This window comes from Oryzias latipes (assembly GCF_053564925.1).
Source record: "Oryzias latipes strain Hd-rR chromosome 1 unlocalized genomic scaffold, Olatipes_Hd-rR_3.1 chr1_Y".
In the NCBI taxonomy this organism is placed as follows: domain Eukaryota; kingdom Metazoa; phylum Chordata; class Actinopteri; order Beloniformes; family Adrianichthyidae; genus Oryzias; species Oryzias latipes.
In genome coordinates this window covers 5,193,356-5,214,216 of record NW_027616335.1, presented here as the reverse complement: position 1 = coordinate 5,214,216, position 20,861 = coordinate 5,193,356, and the positions used below count along the sequence as shown (strand labels likewise).

General features: G+C 40.1%; 1 protein-coding gene and 3 long non-coding RNA genes across 6 annotated transcripts; 1 reads left to right on the top strand and 3 right to left on the bottom strand.

Moving 5' to 3' along the window:
- Positions 1-200: 200 nt before the first annotated feature.
- Positions 201-1,428, top strand: LOC144990229 (uncharacterized). Its single transcript, XR_013654229.1, has 3 exons — positions 201-962; positions 1,092-1,179; positions 1,257-1,428. It is a non-coding gene; the product is annotated as an uncharacterized LOC144990229 (long non-coding RNA).
- A 3,362-nt stretch (positions 1,429-4,790) lies between these two features.
- On the bottom strand, positions 4,791-6,060 carry LOC144990230 (uncharacterized). The gene is made up of 4 exons (XM_078943268.1): positions 5,703-6,060; positions 5,484-5,536; positions 5,172-5,403; positions 4,791-5,033 (listed from the first exon to the last, which is right to left on the bottom strand). Exons 1-3 carry the CDS (start codon positions 5,995-5,997, stop codon positions 5,233-5,235), a joined length of 519 nt encoding a protein of 172 aa, XP_078799394.1. The 5' UTR covers positions 5,998-6,060; the 3' UTR covers positions 4,791-5,033; positions 5,172-5,232.
- A 3,969-nt stretch (positions 6,061-10,029) lies between these two features.
- On the bottom strand, positions 10,030-11,570 carry LOC144990362 (uncharacterized). The gene is made up of 4 exons (XR_013654346.1): positions 11,289-11,570; positions 11,103-11,173; positions 10,833-10,915; positions 10,030-10,188 (listed from the first exon to the last, which is right to left on the bottom strand). It is a non-coding gene; the product is annotated as an uncharacterized LOC144990362 (long non-coding RNA).
- A 1,002-nt stretch (positions 11,571-12,572) lies between these two features.
- Positions 12,573-18,660, bottom strand: LOC144990356 (uncharacterized). Of its 3 annotated transcripts, XR_013654338.1 has the most exons (7): positions 18,237-18,660; positions 18,024-18,095; positions 17,501-17,630; positions 13,667-15,869; positions 13,412-13,438; positions 13,130-13,227; positions 12,573-12,719 (listed from the first exon to the last, which is right to left on the bottom strand). It is a non-coding gene; the product is annotated as an uncharacterized LOC144990356 (long non-coding RNA). The 3 variants fall into 3 exon arrangements; XR_013654337.1 differs by lacking the exon at positions 12,573-12,719 and having other exon boundaries at positions 12,899-13,227; positions 18,237-18,659; XR_013654336.1 differs by lacking the exon at positions 12,573-12,719 and having other exon boundaries at positions 12,883-13,438; positions 18,237-18,658.
- Between the last annotated feature and the right edge of the window lie 2,201 nt (positions 18,661-20,861).

The following is a 20,861-nucleotide window of genomic DNA, read 5'->3' as shown; positions in this document are numbered from 1 at the left end:
AAGACTATCCAGCTGGGCGATGTGATGAACACTGTTGTAAAAACTGTCAACATAATTCGAGCTAGAGGACTGTACCACAGGGAATTTCAAGCTTTCTTATCTGACGTGGATGCTATACGGGGATGTCCTCTACTACTCCTAAGTACGCTGGCTCAGCCGCGGCTCTTTACTGCAGCGTTTTTTTTCGCTGAGATCAGAAATCGACAAGTTTTTGAAAGAGAAGGGCCGACCTCTTCATAAACTGAGTGACCCTCTGTGGCTGGCAGACCCTGCATTTTTAGTTGATCTCACTCATCATCTGAATATACTGAACAAGAACCTACAAGGCAAAGAACAGCTGGTGTCCCATCTGTATGCGCACATGAAAGCCTTCTGTGTAAAACTCCGCCTGTTTGAGACACAAATACGAAGCTTTAACGCTGCACACTTCCCTGCGTTTTCTGAAATCAAGTCTGCTTTTCCAAAGGCAGATCTTTCTGCTAAAAAGGAGAAATATGCTTCTGTAATTACATCTCTCATGACGGAATTCAACCAGCGTTTTCAAGATTTTTCTGTCATTGAAAAACAAATCAAGCTGTTCTCGAGCCCCTTCCTGGTGGAGGCAGAAGAGGTGGAGGAGAGTCTGCAGTTAGAGCTGATTGAAATGCAATGTGATGATTCTCTGAAGAGTCAATATCAGCTTCTCTCCCTCCCTGACTTCTATCAGAGTTTGGATCATGCCAAGTTTCCTCTGATGAGACGCCACGGAAAGAGAATGATCAGCCTGTTCGGCTCAACATACATATGTGAACAAACATTTTCTCTGTTACATCAGAAGAAAAGCAGACTGAGGTCCAGAATGACAGATAGCCATCTCTGTGCAGTCCTTCGTATCTCAACCACCAACCCGACATCCAAGCCATCCTTCAATCCAAAGCACAGCATCACTGCTTCCACTGAGAGGAATGTTCTTCACATTATGGGTGAGTTAGAAATACACACAGTAGTCATGTGTCAATATGTCACCTCTTGTGACCTTTGCACAGAACCAGAACTTGTTGTGCATATTTATCACTGCAGGAATGTCTGTAATGAAGGTTTTTTGTCCACAGCTGAAATACATAGACAGAGCTGCAGAAAGAAGGGGGAAATATGGCGTCACTGAAAAAGGAAATTCTATCAAGCTTCAGCTCCAGTTGTGTAAGTTAAAACTGGCGAGTGTTACTGCGAGCATCATCTGAGAGCTTTGATCTCATCCTGTCATTTCTGATCAACAGAAACTACGAACAGCCCACAAAAGATGGCTTGACGAGCAACAATATTGGGAGTAAAATGTTACAGCTGGCAGGAAGGCAGGGGTTTGGGGCGCCACCAACAGGGCATCATGACTTCCATCGCGGTGAGTCCACACACGCCGTCCATTCAGGCCTCCTTCACTATTTTCCTCGTGTAATTAGCAGCGTTACACTGCCTGTCTCTCCTAATAATGGCCTTCACGTCTCCCCACAGTCTTCATAGAGCAAAGGGCACAGGCTTAGGAAGTAAAGGAAGTTCCTATGAGCTGTCTCCGTCTGACACAAGGATGAAGCTCTTTAAATTCTTCTTTCTCTTTCGGCTTTTCCCATCAGGGGTCGCCACAGCGAATCATCCTTTTCCACCTCACTCTATCATGGACATCTTCTACCCTAACATTAGCCAACTTCATGTCCTCTGTTAAGACATCCATGTATCTCCTCTTTGGCCGTCCTCTTGCCCTCCTGCCAGGCAGCTCCATCTCCAACATCCTTCTACCAATATATCCACTATCCCTCCTCTGAACATGTCCAAACCATCTCAGTCTGGCTTCTCTGACTTTGTCGCTAACACATGCAACATGAGCCGTCCCTCTGATGTACTCGTTCCTTATCCTGTCCAACCTGGTCACTCCTAAGGAGAACCTCAACATCTTCATCTCCGCTACCTCCATTTCAGCCTATGGTCTCTGTCTCACTGCTACCGTCTCTAACCCATAGAGCAGAGCTGGTCTCACCACTGTCTTGTACACCTTTCCTTTGAGTCTTGCTGGCACTCTTCTGTCACACAACACTCCTGACACTTTCCTCCACCCGCTCCAACCTGCCTGCACTCGCCTCTTCACCTCTTTTCCACAATCCCCATCACACTGAACTGTTGACCCCAAGTACTTAAACTCCTGCACCTTCTTCACCTCAGCCCCCTGCAACCTAACGCTTCTACCTTGATCCCTCTCGTTCAGACACATGTATTCTGTCTTACTACGACTGACCTTCATGCCTCTTCTTTCCAGAGCAAACCTCCACCTCTCTAGCTGTTCCTCCACCTGCTCTCTACTCTCACTGCAAATTACAATGTCATCCGCAAACATCATTGTCCAGAGAGATTCCTGTCTTACCTCGTCTGTCAGCCTGTCCATCAGCATAGCAAACAAAAAAGGACTCAAAGCTGATCCTTGGTGTAGTCCCACCTCCACCTTGAACTCCTCTGTCTGACCTACAGCACATCTCACCACCGTCATACTTCTCTCATACATGTCCTGAACTACTCTGACATACTTCTCTGCCACTCCAGACGACCTCATACAGTACCACAGCTCCTCCCTCGGCACCCTGTCATACGCCTTCTCTAAATCTACGAACACACAATGCAGCTCCTTCTGACCTTCTCTGTACTTTTCCATCAACATTCTCAAAGCAAAAATGGCATCAGTGGTGCTCTTACGGGGCATGAAACCGTACTGCTGCTCACAAATCTCCACCTTCTTCCTAAGCCTGGCTTCCACTACTCATTCCCACAGCTTCATTGTGTGGCTCATCAACTTTATTCCTCTATAGTTGCTGCAGTTCTGCGTGTCACCCTTGTTCTTAAAGATCGGAACCAGAACGCTTCTCCTCCATTCCTCAGGCATCTTCTCACTCTCTAAAATCCTATTGAACAACCTCGTTAGAAATTCCACTGCTGTCTCTCCTAAGCACTTCCATACCTCCACAGGTACGTCATCAGGACCAACGGCCTTTCCGCTCTTCATCCTTTTCAGAGCCTTCCTAACCTCATCCTTTCCAATCTCTGCTACTTCCTGCTCCACAACAACCACATCTTCCTCCCTTCTTTCCCTGTCATTTTCCTCGTTCATCAGCTCCTCAAAATACTCCTTCCATCTTTTCTGTACACTCTCCTGAGTTGTTAGCACCTTTCCATCTCTGTCCTTAATCACCCTTATCTGTTGCACGTCCTTCCCATCTCTGTCTCTCTGTCTGGCTAGCCTGTACAAGTCCTTCTCTCCTTCCTTTGTGTCTAACCTGTCATAAAGCTCATCGTAAGCTTTCTGTTTGGCCTTTGCCACCTCTCTCTTCACTCTACGCTGCGCTTCCTTGTACTCCTGTCTACCTTCCTCAGTCCTTTCTACATCCCACTTCCTTTTAGCCAACCTCTTCCTCTGGACGCATTCCTGTACTTCCTCATTCCACCACCAAGTGTCTTTACCGTCTTTCCTCTTTCCAGATGACACACCTAGCACCTTCCTACCTGTTTCCCTGATAATCTCTGCTGTAGTTTCCCAGTCCTCTGGAAGCTCATCCTGACCACCCAGGACCTGCCTCAACTTCTGCCTAAATTCCTCACAAGTTTCTTCATTCTGTAGCTTCCACCACTTGGTCTTCTTTTCTGTTTTCCCTCTCTTCTTCTTCCTGACCTCCAGAGTCATCTTACACACCACCATGCGGTGCTGTCTGGCTACACTCTCTCCTACCACCACTTTGCAGTCATTAACCTCTCTCAAATGACCTCGTCTACATAGGATGTAGTCCACCTGAGTACTCCTACCTCCACTTCTGTATGTCACTCTATGTTCCTCTCTCTTCTGGAAGTAAGTGTTGACTACAGCCATTTCCATCCTCTTCGCAAAGTCCACCACCATCTGTCCCTCCAGATTCCTTTCCTTCACACCAAACCTGCCCATCCCCTCCTCATCACCTCTGTTGCCCTCACCAACATGCCCATTAAAGTCTGCTCCAATAACAACTCTCTCTCCTCTGGGAAAACTCTCTATGACCTCATCCAACTCACTCCAGAATCTCTCCTTCACTTCTAACTCACAGCCAACCTGTGGCGCATACCCACTGACTACATTCACCATCACCCCTTCAATTTCTAACTTTAGGCTCATCATCCTGTCTGAGACTCTTTTCACCTCTAGAACACTGTTTACAAACTCCCCCTTCAGAATCACTCCTACCCCATTTCTCTTCCTATCAACACCATGATAGAACAGTTTGTATCCTCCTCCAATACTACGTGCCTTGCTGCCCTTCCAACTTGTCTCCTGCACACACAGTACATCTACCTTCCTTCTCTCCATCATGTCTGCCAGCTCTCTGCCTTTCCCTGTCATTGTGCCAACGTTAAGAGTCCCTATTCTCAAACCTATGTTCCTGCCTTTTCCCTTCTCTCTCTGGCAACGGACCCTTCTGCCTCCCCTCTTTCTTCCACCAACAGTAGTCAAATTTCCACCGACACCCTGTAGGTTAACAGCATCGGTGGCGGTCGTTGTTAACCCGGGCCTCGACCGATCCGGTATGTCTAAAGTGTTGTGGATGATTCGCATGATTATTTTGGCAATTTTTACGCCGGATGCCCTTCCTGACGCAACCCTCTCTATTTATCCGGGCTTGGGACCGGCACAGAAGTTACTGGCTTGCAACCCCTGTGGCTAGATTGTGGCTAGATGAATACATTGAAAATGTATTCATAAAGAATGATAATGTCATATATTAAAATCATTCTAATTTACTTACCATTGTGTGACTGTAGCAGCATTTACTTCTGGAAGCTGGATGGTGGTCTCGCTCATAATTCTGGCATTTGAGACGATGCACTCTCTAATCGTCCTGTACATCCGCACCACCATAGTGAACCGAGAAACCTTCTTCCCTTCGCATCGGACGGCGTTTGGGTACAAGGCACAGAGTCTCACAAAGATGGCCTCTGACACTCGGTTGCAGTCTGGCCACTGTGCAGGACTGTGAGCCCCGATAAAACACCTGAATGAAAAAAGAGGGGGAAAAGCAAGGACAAAAAAACAAGGATATATGATTTAAAGTATTATTTTAAAGCCAAACATTTTGTTTTGTGTCACTTCCTTTGGCGGCTCAGCTCTTGTGTGTTTTTTGTCTACTCACCTTTTTGTGCTTTCGACGCCGGGGGCTACAATTTTTTTGGTTGCTCTAAATCTACCCTGCTTCAGTAAACAGTTTTTTTTAAATCATAGTCCCCCAATGACTGCCACAGGGAAATGATCCGGTTTGACTCCTCTGCAGTCACCACAAGGTTATTGTGCCGGAGGCCAACCAAGAAATCAGCCAGCTCCTGCACGGCCCCATAACCCTCCACGTTGTCAGGGCCGACAGAATCCTAGGAAACAAGAACAAGAATTAGTGAATAGAATTAAAAGAAAAATGACATTTATGCTTTTGAAAAGAACTTAGTCTTACGTCACATGAAGAGTCCAACTGTTGAGGGGTTGCTGGCAGATCTGTTTTGGAGGCTGTAAAAGAAAAAAGCAAATCCCTTAATAAACAGTAACATGATAAGTCCTTATGATGGAAGCACTCCTATACCTTTTTCCCATTTGCAAAACAAAATAAATAAATAAAAACATACATACTACTTTACTTTTTCTTTTTTCAATAGAAAAGTTGAACTAAACTCACTGCTCTGTTCAGCGGGGGATAAGACACAAGGGGGAACAGAGGTGGTGGCGGAAGGTGATGAAGAGGGAGATGGTGATGTAGGTCCAGGCACTGAGTGCGTTGCACTCGTTGAAGGACCCTCAGGAGGAGGAGGAGGAGAGCAACAGGGGCCAGGCTGAGGGTCTGGAGCTGACAGACTGCTGGTGGGTGCCAAAGATGACGTTGAAGAGACTGTGAAGGTCCTCACTGGCTCCAAAGTGGCCACAGTGAAGTCTTCAAACTCTTCGGGTTCGTTGAAGCTGTCCTCAATCTCCATGTCAGTCGTCTCCGACTCTTCAACAGCCTGTCGGTAATCTTGGAGAACTTTACCAGTTTGCTGGTAAAGGTACTCCACCCCCAGAAGTTCACCTGTAAAAGGCAAAACATTCATTAGAAGAAGAAAAAAGGTGTTGAAGTTCTTTTCAAAAAAAGTCTGCATACCTGTGTATTTCCTTGGCCCAGCATTGGGAACAATTTCCTGGCCAAGGACCTCCTCACACAAACTGTTAACAGCATGCCGCAGGAGATGGTCGTAGGAGCATGGCTGCTGCTGCTTGTCTGATGTGGCGGCTACAGTGCGGTCTTCATTCCACCTGGCCAGCCCATCTAACAGGTAGGCCTGGAAGAAGACATCACTTGCCAGGGTGCCTGCAATATCCATGGAAAAACAAAACACATGTTTCCATGCATAAATACATATGGCTTTCTATATTATTTACAATACTTCAGGATTTTTGTGTTTCAAGGAAAGATAAAAGAACTACTTACCAGGGATGAACCTATTCAGGTGAAGATGAAAAGATTCAAGGGATGTTGAACCTCTGGCATAGCTGTATGTGGGCAAACGATGTCCTCCTTTCAGGATTGTTCCCGTCCTGGTGTACAGCTGGATGCCTGGGGGATCCTGGATGTAGGCCACATGTTTTGCCTGGGAAGCTAAAATGCCAGCCATGCGTTCCGAGTTGATCAGTGGAACCCCCAGAGTGTCGCGACCATTGTCACCGTCAAAAGCTTGGATGAGGCTTTTGATGAGAGCCAGAGTCTCCTGAGAGCCACGTGTCGTTCTCCTGCAGTGCAGGGCTAACTCACTGCGACTAATAGACCTCAGCACGTCAGCTTCTGAGGGATTGGTGAGCCTGGCACACAGTTTGGATCGTTTTGCGATCTTGAGGGCTGTCAGATCTTCCTCATCACACGTAAAGAGACACTGGCTGAGGCGCCTCATGAAAGATGCATACAGCTGGTGTGAATCCGTGGTGCAGCCCACCGAAAACCTTCTCATGAAGTGCCATATGTCCAGGCGGATGTGAAGGTTTTTCCACTTCTGGAAAATTCGTCGAAGAAGCGTGTTTCCACAGCAGTCTCTGTCGACGTAAAGCACTTCAGGGGGAAGTACCCCAGCCACTGCATGTCTCCCTATTAGTCCTTCAATCATTGGCCCCAGGCCAAAACCTTCACTAGCAGTGAGCACAGATGTGATTATTTGGCCGTGCTCATTGCCGACATTTGTTGCCCAGGTCGCTGTTCCAAAACCCCTTCCAGACAGTTTCCGAGCAACTTTCTTGGTGGAGTCCAGCTTCAAGATGCGTCCATAAGTTGATGTCACTGAGGCCTTGACCTCAGTCAGCCTCTGGAGAACGTCTTGGGCGTAGACCTGCATCAGCCACCTGTGCTTTGGAACAATAGGCATTGGAGGGGGAGGTGAAAACGTGACTGGTCTTATGAGACCCTTTTCAACAGCCCCTTTGACTTGTTTACAGTCCGTCATGTACTGGACAGTCTTCCTCAGCCACACTTCTGAATGACACTCCTCCACTTTCTTCCTAATCTGGCTGCTGCTGTTTCCCAGACCCCTCTGGCACATCAAAGTGACCACCCGCAGGTCACAGGCAAGCTTGGATGTGAGGATGCAGGGAAACTGCATCCTGTGACCCACATCCAGCTGGGAGACGATGGCATGGCTCCAGCTGATGAACTTTCGTTTGCATATTTTGCAAAGTAAATATTCAGATGCCACAAAATAAGTTATGTCCACAGAAATAACTTGTCTGATCTTCTGATGCACACCAGATGAGGTCAGAAGCCCTTTGTGGCAATCTGAATGAGGAAATGTCAGCTAGACTTGCCAGAGTTTTCGGGGCATCCAAAGGAAGAGGGGGCTGCCAAAATAGTCTTCGGGCTGAAGGACGTTGGTGAGGCGCAATGGGAATTGTGGAGGATACCACCACAGTCTGTCCACCTTGCTGAAGTCCAGTTCAGGATGTCCTTGTGCTGTCCATTTGAAAAGAGCTTTGGACATCCATCTCTGGTCCACCTCAGGCAGTGTGTGAAGCCAGCCGGCTGGAAGACACACTCTTTGTACTGAGAGGAAAAAAAGAAGGTAAAAAAGTCTATTAATAGAATTTGTGCATGGATAAAATTTAAAATTTCAGGGAACACTTAAACCTTAAAGCTCTTTCAGTAAGAGCAAATGCAAAAAGGGTTTTGTTTAAATATATATATAAAAATGTGTGTGTCAGTGGTGTGTGTGTGTTTTTTCTTTAAATGCATGCTTAAGGAAAGACATAAAAAATGACATCTTTGGTTAAGTTCCCTAACAGAGCTTCTAAAGTCTGAAAACGTGATTTTGTTTTGTGCTGCAGAGTTATATACATTTCCCAGAATGACAAATTTATCATCTTTCTGCCGTTAGAATGATAGCCTGTTAATTTAGAGTGTGTGTGTGTGTGTGTGTGTGTGTGTGTGTGTGTGTGTGTGTGTGTGTGTGTGTGTGTGTGTGTGTGTGTGTGTGTATACACATTTGGGTGCAATCAGTTCGGTACGGCTGTTTAACAAATCTGATATGAACTGCTATTTATGAACTATTATTTTATTGTTATTTATTTTCTGTGTTTTGTTGTCGGACGCCTGAATTTCTCCCTTGGGAGATTAATAAAGTTTTTTTCTATCTATTTTTGTTTTTTTTCAGTACAAAAAAGGCAGTAAAAAATTACTTGCAAAATGCATTTATTGGTTTTATATAAAAATAAATAAAACTGACCTATTCAGGTGATCTGCTTTATAAAATAAGAAAACCTATTAGCTGCCAGAAATCAAAAACTTAACACTGGCCTGAAAAAAAATGAATGTGGCATTCGCTATCTTTGTGTAACAATGTCGACACGCAGCATTCGACTTATCCAATTGTCTTTTCCGTTCATTGATGATGACAACAAATCCAAAGAGCGTAAGGAGATGGGGGGCTGGGGGGAACCTCATGTCTGCCTTAGGTATGCTGATTCTGTGGACATACGCACTGTCACCTCCGTCACCTAACAGCAGTTGAACATGAACTGAAATGACCTTTCTGACCGTGGAAGGCGGATCTTCCTTCAGGTTTCACTTCCCTGTTCGAACCCTCAGTTTTTTACCGTTCGAACGGGGAAGAGGGTAAAATTTCAAATAATTTAGTTGAAAATTATTACTGAAAACCAACTTAACTTTTATTACATCTTTTAGAAAAAAACAGCTGCAACTCCAAATTTTTTCTGCCACAATTATCACAAAAATGCAAGTGAGATTGTGGAGGGACATTAGATCAATACAGACTATAGAGTTTCTCCTTTTTTAATTTTTGGATGCTGGTGTGTCAAGGGATTTTTGTCAAGGACAAAGTGTGCCTTGGCTCAAAAAAGGATGAAAAACACTGAGCTAGAGGAGAAACGCCCACTTGGGAAGCCTGGCTGAAGGTGGTGGAGTAATGTTCCCATGCATGCACTGCAGCAGTAACTCCAAGATGACGGTGCTCTCCTCCCATGAGGAGCCACGTGGTCTCCTCTGGCGATATAACTCATTGTGTTTGGGTGTAGCCTTTATTCTCCTTTTCATTCACACACCCTTGTCACCTTACGTCATAACCTGTCATCCAAACACCAATGCGGAAGTAAAGAGTGTCACATACCCCCCTCCTCCAGATGAAACGTCCCGTTCCGACATAAAACAATGAAGAGGAAGGAAAGTAGTCTAAGTAGTCCTGCAAAAACAGGCCCACACCATAATTCCTCCTCCACCAAAATTTCTCACTGGGATTTGTTGCACAGGTGGAGTCCTATGACAGTTACACTCTGGAATACACAGAGGTCCTGAGAGCGGCCCATTCTTTCACAGATGTTTGTAAAAACAGTCTGCATGCCAAAGTGTTTGATTTTATGCACCTGTGGCCGGACAAAGTGATTAGAAAACTGATTCTGATCATTTGGATGACTGAGCCAATACTTTGGTAATATAGTGTAGGCACTAATGGAAAAAGAGGATAAGCCTAAAACAAATGTCCTTTAACATTTAGGATCCATTTATTTAACACTGAAGTTTTCCATCAAACACCTGTGGTTTTCTGCTGCTGAGGAGTCTTCCAGGAACTTCTCCTGCTCCATCTCTTCCTTCTTTTCTGCAGGACTCATCTCACCGTTGGTCATCTTGTCAGTAGAGTCTGAAACAATCACCACTTCAGTCTTGATGAAATGTCATTTCACAATTCCAACTACCACAGAAAGAAAAGCATGTGATAACACATGCAGCACTCCAGACTTCCATTCAATTGAAGGGTTTTACACCAATTAGCTATACTTTGAACCCAAAAGCAAAGACCTTTGACTAAACTATGGACCTGTGTTGGAAAAACTGAATTCCAGCAAGGATGTGGCTGGAAATCTTTGAACCGGTTCTGTCTGCAAACCACAGAGACCTTCTGATCCCCCCTGGAAGAGGACAGGAAACTGCATGAGGCGCTTTAAGGTTTCTGGTCTTTGGCTGGTTTAGACTTACTGCGCATTCTTGATTTGTCACTAAAGAACATGCTTTTTTCTATAAAAAAATTTGTATCCAAAGTTTTTTTAGGCACAAATAAACTTCTAAAAAAACATTTGTTTGATGAAATGTCACAATTTTTTTTTACTTTGGTTTTCTGCATTGTTTTGTTAATTAAAAAACTGACATTTTTCTCTAAATGTTCCTGTCCTACTGTTATAATCAGACAGCAACAACAAAGAAGAAACTGAAATTCAGATTGATGTTTCTAAACTCACAGAAGTATTTGAATGTTCCAAAAAGAAACAGTAAATCTATATTTTGTACCTGCAGCGTTTTCTTTGACTTGCTCAGCTTTCTGAGAGATGAGAGCTGATCTCATCTAAAGCATCCAAGCATTTCTTCACATCCTGGTAGGGGGAAAGGCAGGAACCAACATCAGACCAATGAAAGTGCATTTCAGGTCAACATAAAGAAAAGGAAATGTGGTTAAGCTGTAAGGAAACAGCACAAGATGCTGTCCTTCATTCCAGGGTAACACTCTGGTTTGAAAAGATCAAAGGAGTTTTAGCATGTGATATAGATTCAACAGATTACCGGGTTGTCTATTTTCAGGGACATTTTGATCTGCGTGTGGAGCCTCTGGAGCTTCATGTCAGTAGACATCTCTGAGTACAGGAAAGAAACCAGACAAATTACTTAGAAAAACCAAATTTACTGACTTCAGACGACAGACGCTTAGGTTCTGAACTGAAATGCCAAAACGATTAAACTCCTGCACACCTTTTTTCTTGACCCCTGCCTCAGTTTTCTTTGCGCCGTCTTTGTTTAGTCTGAAAATCAAAAAGAATCTCTCATGATCTAGAGTTTATAGGTGGAAGTGCAAAAGATAAGACACTAGTTGTCTCATTATTGGAGAAAATGTATGTTTCATTTCTCATTTCTGCTTTTTCAATAACTGTCACCTCTGCAGCCTCATCCAAGTCTTTGAATTGTATGAAATAGCCATTTGTGACCTTTATGTAATCCTAGTTCTAGCACAGATACAGAATGCAGAATTTACATTCTAGGTTTACAAACAACTGATTTTTACTCTTTACCTAAAAGGAAAAAAACTTAGTAGTTAAAAGTAGTTAACGTACTCCTTAGAAAGATTTCCAACTCTTGAACAATCACAACAAATAGCTTAGCTGGTACCTCAGGGCAGGCTAAAGCTGGTAAAGCTTCCTCATGACATCTCGTTACTGGGTGCGCTGCTACAAAACCTCCGGGGCAGTAATCCTCGAAGATATGGATAGGAGAGCCCTTGTCAGAGAGATTGCCCCCAAGTCTGCAAGCCGTCCACACCACCAGCTCGCTGGTCTGAAAGTGGGGGATGCTTACCAGTGCATGCGTGCATACCGGTGCATGCATGCATACCGGTGCATGCGTGCATACCGGTGCATGCGTGCATACCGGTGCATGCGTGCATACCGGTGCATGCGTGCATACCGGTGCATGCGTGCATACCGGTGCATGCGTGCATACCGGTGCATGCATGCATGCATACATACCGGAGGGCCCCGGCTTAGCAGCTAGTGAGCGCTGTGCACGGTCTGATTCCAGGATGTCAGCTCCAAGCACCTCAAAGTTTGGACACACGCGTCTACTCCATTCAGCAGCACCGAAAGTCCCACTAACCTAGGTTTTTAATGATGTTGTCACCTTGGCTGGTCAGTTAGGATTATTTTGTGAACTTGTGCACATATTTGGTGATCCTGTAAAATGAAAACTAATTTTCCTTAATACTTGTCCAGTGGAACCCCCACCTGCTGAAGCTGGTTGTGAACAATTTTTTTTTTTCAACTTTAACGACAAACAAAGATTTGTTTTTCAAATGTTTTTTTTCAAATTCAACAACAAACAAACAACAACAAAGATTTTATTCTTTACATTTTTTTCCGGTTTCAACAACAAAGATTTGTTTTGTTTTTTCAAATAAATTTTTTTTTTTATTTCAACAACAAAGATTTGTTGGTTTGTTTTTTCAAAACATTTTTTTTAAAATTTAACAACAAACAAACAACAACAAAGACTTTCTTCTTTACATTTTTTTTTATTTCAACAACAAAGATTTTTAGTACAATTCTTTTCTTAAAGAGGGCCGTATATTTGTATCAGGCGGCGCCTCTCCTTGTCAGTTGTCGCTAAGGCCAGGAGCCTTCGAAGTAGAGCCTGATGACAGAATAAAATCAACAAATGACTTCACAAGGAAAAACTGCAAACAATCTGCGTGCATAAAATTGTTTAAATAAGAAAATGACTAGAATTTTTTTGGGGCTTCACAAAGCATTTCCACACAAGTCAGTGTGCTAGATAGAAAACAAACTGTTTAATGATTAAAACTCTAAAAAGGCCAAATAGCAAGCTGTCTGTTTTCATTTGAAATCACTTTTAAAATATTTGCAAATATAAATTGTACTTCTTTGAAAAAAAATCTTTTGTGGAGAAATGAGGTGTGTCCTATTTCATGTGTGTGTGTTGTGTGTATTGTATGTGTGAGTATTTCATAACGAGTGCATAATTCTTAAAATGTACTTTAGTAAAGAGAAATGTCATGTTTTTGAGCAAAGCTTATAACTCACTTGGTTTTCCCTCCTTATTCGTGCGGCATCTCTGGCCCGATTTGTGGCTGAGTGCCATAGCAATCTGGGCGGAGGTGGGGGGTTTGTCGGCATTTTTCCTGTCGGTAGACATACGTGAAAAACGCAGCGCTTAAAGTTGAGGTAGCTACATCTAAGCGGTCTGTTAGCTTAAATTTTATTTTACAATGGACAAAGACAATAAAAGCGTATCTGTTTAACAAACAACCTATCTAACTATAAGTTCCACACACAAAAAATTGGAATAAATGATCAGTATCTCACCTTGACTTGACCGGATTACTTGGTTGTCTGTTAGTTTGTGAAAAGAAAAAAAACTGCTGTTAGCATGATTTAGAGTTTCATAGGGCTCGGTTCCATACGTTCGGTTCGGTACAGCTGTTTAACAAATATGCCTCATATGAACTGCTATTTTATGAACTGTTTTTTTCTAACTATTTCTATTTTCTATCTAAAAATCTATCTAACTATAGTTTTCACACACAAAAAATTGTGATGAAACAGACAAATGCAGCTCACCTATTATTGCCAGATGTGGATTGATATTGTAGACGTTAGTTTTCTGGAGAAAAAAAACAGCCGTTAGAATGTTTTTTTTTTTAATTGAACTTCAAACAAACATATACATATACATAGCTACAACAGAAAGAAAAATAAAAAATAATAAAATACAAAAAAAAATAAAAATAATAAAAATAAAAAAAATTGTAGTTTAAAATCAACCCAGTCTCATCCTAAAATGTGTAGTAGCTACATTTGTCCACATGGAAATGCGTGAGAGTTTTACAAAAACGCCCCCTAAACTGTGAGGGGGATACGTTTCATTTTTCTATTCATTTTCTACGAGCCTTCTCAGGATCACGTGACTTTGGAGGTTTGGCCTGCCTTGAGCAAAAAACATGGCGGATGCACGTTCATTTTTTCGGTGGAATATCCCATAAAACAAGATATTTTGAGGACTAATTTTTATTTTGACAACATTTCTAGTGAGAAATATACCATTTTCTTTTAAAATATGCTTTCATTTAGGACATACAGTTTGTAGTTTGCTTGTTTCGTTCAACTTTTTCTCCCAAAGGCTGTGTTACGTTGGAGAAACACGTTAACTTTCATTCATATCTGCAGACGTGCGCGTGGGTCACGTGACTAATATGTTTCTCTTTTTTTTCCGCAGAAAATGCCATAAAATAGGAGTGATTGTGGACTAATTTATTTTTGAAAACATTTCTAGCAGTATATATCCCCTTTATTTTCATAATATCCATTCATTGCAGACATGCAGTTCGTAGTTTGTTTGTTTCGTTCAACTTTTCCTCAAAGGATCTGAACGCGTTTGATCTTTTCCATAAATATATGCAGCCTGACGTGGGTCACGTGACGTGACGTGAGTTTCTCTTTTTTCATATAGAAGATCTCGTGAAAAGGTACGTTGCTATTTATTAATTATTTTTATTTACATTTACGGACCCGTGTATAGGTTTCATGCTGTGTTGTTGCGACTTTGAAGGACATTTAAACAAACCGGAAGAATGTTGTTCAGGAACAGACTGGAGAGTTCTCTAAATTTACTTAGCGATTTGTTTTATTCAATATCCTTTTACATGTTAAAGTATTCACACTACAAGTCTAAATGCTGTGTACAATGTCTGATCTTTCCCATCATATCTGTGGGCTGACGCGGGGTCATGTGACGCGAGTTTCTTTTTTTTCCTGTGGAAAAATCTCGTAAAATAAGATCGTCTGAGGTTTAATATTTACGTTTAATAACATTTCTAGGGACCGATGTACTCTGTCGTAACGTCCATGCAAGCGTATTTTTTCAACATCAACTAGTTGAGTTAAGAAATACACTGTAAATAATAAAAAAAGACGTTTGGCTCTAAACTGGTTTTGTGATTGCTCCCACGTTTATCGGGAAGGTTAAGTTCTAAAAATAAGCCCAGCGACAAACAGGTGTTTATTTTTATTTTTTTTACAGAAATTAATGTTTCCATTACTAATGCAAACTTTTTGTTTTGCAGGTATCATGTCGCATGACAGATTGCAGTTGTTTTTTATACAAACTTTATTGACTGTAACAATTCAAAACAACAATTCCCAACAGCAACAAGAAAGAAACAAACCAGAGGATTATTATGAAATTTTTCACAAAAACATTGAAACTGACGCACAGATTGAATGTTTTAAATGCTTTCTTATGGTCAGAGTTTCTTATTGTGTTCATGTTTTGTTTGAACTCATTGATAAAGATAGAAAAATGGGGGGTATAATTTCTAACTTTGTATTTATGAATGTGCCATATGAATAAAAATAATAAAAGGTTAATGATGTAGAATTGTTCTTTTTATGGGATGGACAGTGGGTGAGGCACGACAGATTGCAGTAAAACAGTCAAACTGCTACCACAATAGCGTTGAACTTCTGTTGAGAATAATTCATTCATAAATCTGTCTATATATTAGAATATCAGCATCTGGATCATTTACGTCTATTTTAACATAAAAGGGGCTAAAAAGAACTAACATCAACAAACAACAACTACTAATAAATATTATAGGAAATAAGGAAACTAAGTATAAAAAAGTAAAACAAAATAAATGTACATAGTATATTATTTATTATTGTAAATAAAAAAATAAACACATCTGACTAAGAGTGGGGGTTGAGGGCGGGGTTTTTTTGTCTCTTTTTTGGAATCCAGCGTAGAGGCCATGACCCCCCCCTGCAAGAAAAGTAGAGAAGGTTCAATCAAACAGTGATGGAAGACGATGGGCTACAGTTTGTTCACTCAGTGCTTACAGGACGACTGTTTTTAATTTGATTAGTGTCAATTATCCTTTGTAGGAAATATTAGTACTATTCAAATATTTATGAATAATTACAATATTACATTGATTTTTAACGCATAGCACAAAAGCATCAAATAATCAATATCTAACAACTTGTAGAACATGAATAATAAAACTTGGACATGCATCCATCATCTACCCCTTTTGTCCTTTTATTGACAAAGAAAATTAGAAAATATTAATATAATTTTAAATAAACAAAAAAACAAATTAGGCTGATTATTATTTGGACTTATTTATTTGCGACCAAGCAAAAAAACTGATGGAAATTCATGTTGAAGAGGCACGTTGCTGGATTGTCCGTACGTATTTTAACCATAACCCCGGCTTCTTTACTTGCAAATAGGCACTTCAAAATAAATAAATTAATTCATTAATAATATATACAACATAAAACATGATGAGCACTCCATTAACTCCATCTGGGTTTCATAAATAAAATAAAAACGTTTACCACTCAAAACAATCATCAGAACTCTAACACAGTAAATATGCCAAACAAATGAATAAAAAAGCATTTATATACATTAGAGTTCTACTTTAAAATAGTAATAATGTAAAATAAAAACTGCTCCTTTTTTCTTTAAATGTCCTCATTGCATATTAATCTTTTCCTCCAATCACACGGCTGCATTCTGAAAGATGAAAAGTGTAAACTTGTTTAAGAGATGTTTAAGAGGACTACTGTAAACTAAGATAAATGTGTTAGTTAAAATAAAGTAATAATGCATAGTTATTTTATAATAAAAGACTAAAAAAGGCAAATTAATAATACAAAATCCAAATCTTTACAAATTCTGCAAGTATTTTGTCGTATTACTTTTTACTGGTGGAAATGCAAAGAAAAGCGACAAATTAGAAGAACTGGTTTGAACATGAATTATTGCACAAAGACGGAAAGGTGGGCGTGTCTCCAGGAAAGAGATCCTCATGACAACCAACATGATTTTTGATACGGAGGCTGATGCTTTAAGGAGAAAAGAAACGTCAACAGCCAGTGCTGATCAGAACACAATCCAATGTTCTCATCACTTGAATAAATCCTGAAATGTTCATCTGCTGGTGTTTGTCTGCATTTCTTGATGAAATTTTGCTGCAAAATAAACCCATTAACCATCACTGTTCTGTCTGTGATGGAATAAACGCCAAGGCTACTATTGTAAGATATACGGTAGTCAACATTTTCTTGGAAAGGATTCTTTTTAAATAATATTTTATAGAATCTTTTAATAGTGTGTAAAATGTTTTTAACTACAAAACATTTTAATTGCATGTTATATGTTTTATATCAACTGTAATGCCCATTAAAAAGAAAAGCTAAAGTAAACTTGAACTGAATTATTTTCTTATTAAAGATTTGAGGAAAAGTGTAAAAATAACCACCAGATGAATAATTCTGTATTTTCATATTTCTTTGGAGAAACATTTGTTGAGGATAAAAAAACACAGGAATATCTAAAAAACATATCATTTTTGCCAACTGTGCAGAAAAATAAGATTGTACCAGGATAGTAAAATGTCCGAAGTTGGCACACTGGTGGACGGCTGTGGGGCTGAAGTGGTGGGAGGATGGATGTCTGAAACGGTTGATGGTTGGACGGCTGAAGCACTGGAGGGCTGCTGGTTTTTCCAACCTTAATGGATGAAAATGATGAAATGATTAGTGTGGTTGTTTTGGTGAGACATGACCAGATCTGCTGACGGTTCACAAATGAAAGTTTCTAATCAAACTAGAGTTCATGCAGATTGAAGATGTGGTGTCATCAAGCTTCCATGAATAATGAGTTAAAACAACAGACTGAGGTGAATGTAAAATTATTATTACCAGTATACCTGATACAAGGCCTTCATCCAGGCAAAGCACGTTTGTGCTTGATGATGCAAATGAGTGTTTGATTTTCTAAAGGCTGAAGAGACACCTTGTGTGTCCTACTGAGTTCTGGACAGTGAGACATTACAAAGGCTCTTAGCTGTTTAAAGGGCTGCAGACCCCCGTTTCTGGCTAAATGACCCAAAAGGAAACTTACCTCTGCGGAGACCACGTGACGTTTCCGCCCCCGTCCTCTATACAGAAGAGGCCTTCACCGTGATGCTGCGGCCTTTTAAATTTAAGATGGAAAAACGCCTCGTCATTCAACGTTAATCCTAAACAGCCAACACGTTTTTACTAAAAACCATCTCTGGTTTCCCCAAATCTAAACATTACATTTCTACAGAGAAAAGTTCAAATCATCGCCCACCTTCCAGCTGTCCAAGAGTTCTTCAGCCGCGCGCCTTCCTGCGGGTTCATCCGGGGGTTTCCGGTGGATTGGGGTGGGGGTGCCCGTATGACGCTGCGTTCACTGGCTTTTCGAAATGCGCACTTCATGTCAATTGGGGCAAATTGAAGGCTTAAAAGCCTGTTTACTTTAGATAATATATCCTATTTAATATATCCTATTTAAAACTTTATTGAGAATTACTACAGGAAACAGTGATGAAACCTTTTTTAACAGATAAATTAGAGCACTTCATTGTAATACTATAATATATGAGATACGTCAAAAAAAATTGACAGTTAAAGAAAAAAGAATATAATAGATGCTAATTATTTTATAAACTCCATCAAAATAATTGTTTCATCTCATTTATCATAATATTTATAGTTTTTTTAATCACACACCATTAGACTCGTAGTGTAAATAAATTAAAATGCAGAAAAATCAATTCAAAGAACTCTTTGGTCCGTCCCTGAACTCAACATTTTTCCGGTTTGTTGTCACATGTCAATCAAAGCCTGATCGCCGCAACAGCAACACGGAAAGAGAAAACCTATACACGGGTCCCTAGATATGTAAATAAAAGAAATTAATAAATCGCAACGTACCTTTTTACGAGATTTTCCACAGGAAAAAAAAGAGAAAGGCACGTCACGTGACCCACGTCAGCCCGCATATATGAATGGAAAAGATCAGACGCTTTCAGATCCTTTGAGGAAAAGTTGAACGTAACAAACTAACAACTTCATGTCTGCAATATTACGAAAATAAAGGGGATATATACTGCTAGAAATGTTTTCAAAAAAAAAAATCAGTCCATATTCACTCATATTTTACAATTTTCTGCGGAAAAAAAGAGAAACATATTAGTCACGTGACCCACGCGCACGTCTGCAGATATGAATGAAAGTTAACGTGTTTCTCCAACGTAACACAGAGCTTTTGGAAGAAAAAGTTGAACGAAACAAGCAAACTACAAACTGTATGTCCTAAATGAAAGCATATTTTAAAAGAAAATGGTATATTTCTCACTAGAAATGTTGTCAAAATAAAAATTAGTCCTCAAAATATCTTGTTTTATGGGATATTCCACCGAAAAAATGAACGTGCATCCGCCATGTTTTTTGCTCACGGCAGGCCAAACCTCCAAAGTCACGTGATCCTGAGAAGGCTCGTAGAAAATGAATAGAAAAATGAAACGTATCCGCCTCACAGTTTAGGGGGCGTTTTTGTAAAACTCTCACGCATTTCCATGTGGACAAATGTAGCTACTACACATTTTAGGATGAGACTGGGTTGTTTAAAATACTAGGTAATGTGATACAACTTGTGATCTTCAATGAAAATAGACCATTTTATTGCATTTTTGCTTTTTACTAATTTCAGAGATTTAAAATATAAACTGTTCTCTATATGAAATATATTGAATAATGGTTTGGTTTTTGAAAATCTGCTTTTATGAATGAAACATTTCCCAGATATTAATAAAGTATTGAACGTCAAATAGATTATCACCAGAAACTACTCCAAATAATATGATTTGTTTTTGTAAATGAATAGAAATAGGAAAGGGAAACTTTAAGGAGCAACACAAAAAAATCCTCCCAAAAACTGTAAACATATATACATTCAAAAAACAGATGATCAAGTGTTTCTATATTTATGTCACAAAAATACTTTTATGGAAAACCAAAAGGTATATATGGTAGTTCCTTGCATGGATAGACTGCATTCATACCTGTAATTTTAAAATGGATTTCTTTGTATTTTGGATAAATTGGATATCTAATAAACTGAGATCTTAACTTGCTTATTTCCTATTTTGTGTAATGCTCTGCCATAAAATGATTTTTTGAAGATGTTGGAAACAGTTCTCTAACAAAGATGTTATAAATGAGTTTGGAAGTTTTGAATTAACCGGTCAACCATCAAACAACAGGGATGGAAGCTGAACTTGAACATCAAGAACCAGAGTGGAGGACATTTGGATCAAAGTCTGAGGAATTGCTTTGATCACATTGTTGTATTGTTTTCTATCATTCAATTCAAACTTACAGGAAAAAGTTTCCAATGAGATTATGTTTCCATTATCATTCATAATATGTAATAATGACCAAATACCATTATAAATCTAATTTTTGTAAAAATGTTGATTTGTTCCTACATAAATTATACCGACACGTCCATATGGCAGTGTTATGTGGACTAAAGTTATGTTTGAATATGAGTTTGCCGTACAGTAACACTTGCTGATGATAAGTAGTTTAATAGGAAGTTTTCTGTAATCAAAATTACATCTTAGAAGGAACACAGTGCCCCCTAGATGACAGAAAATTTTGGAACAAATAAGAAACCAAATATTTCTTTCATTTTGCAGAAAACACCTAAGTCAGTTGATCTTAATCATACCATCCAAACTTTCAAAGACTATGGCTTTAAGTCCACCTTCACTGTAATCTTGAATTATTGTTCCTTTTTTAATATAATGAGTTTTGTTTTTCCAGATGAAGTTAAAATTGACCTGGTTTATTGCTTTCCTTGCAGATTTAGGAATTGGGAGTGAATATGCTGGATAAATGAATCTGGATAAACATTCTAATTTAGTGA

Coding starts and splice junctions, on each gene's coding strand:
- LOC144990230 (XM_078943268.1), bottom strand. CDS start 5,997: ATGGAGATTGAGGACAGCTTCAACGAACCCGAAGAGTTTGAAGACTTC. Junction 5,537..5,702: donor ATCCCCCGCTGAACAGAGCA/GTGAGTTTAGTT, acceptor TTTCTTTTACAG/CCTCCAAAACAGATCTGCCA. Junction 5,404..5,483: donor AGTTGGACTCTTCATGTGAC/GTAAGACTAAGT, acceptor CTTGTTTCCTAG/GATTCTGTCGGCCCTGACAA.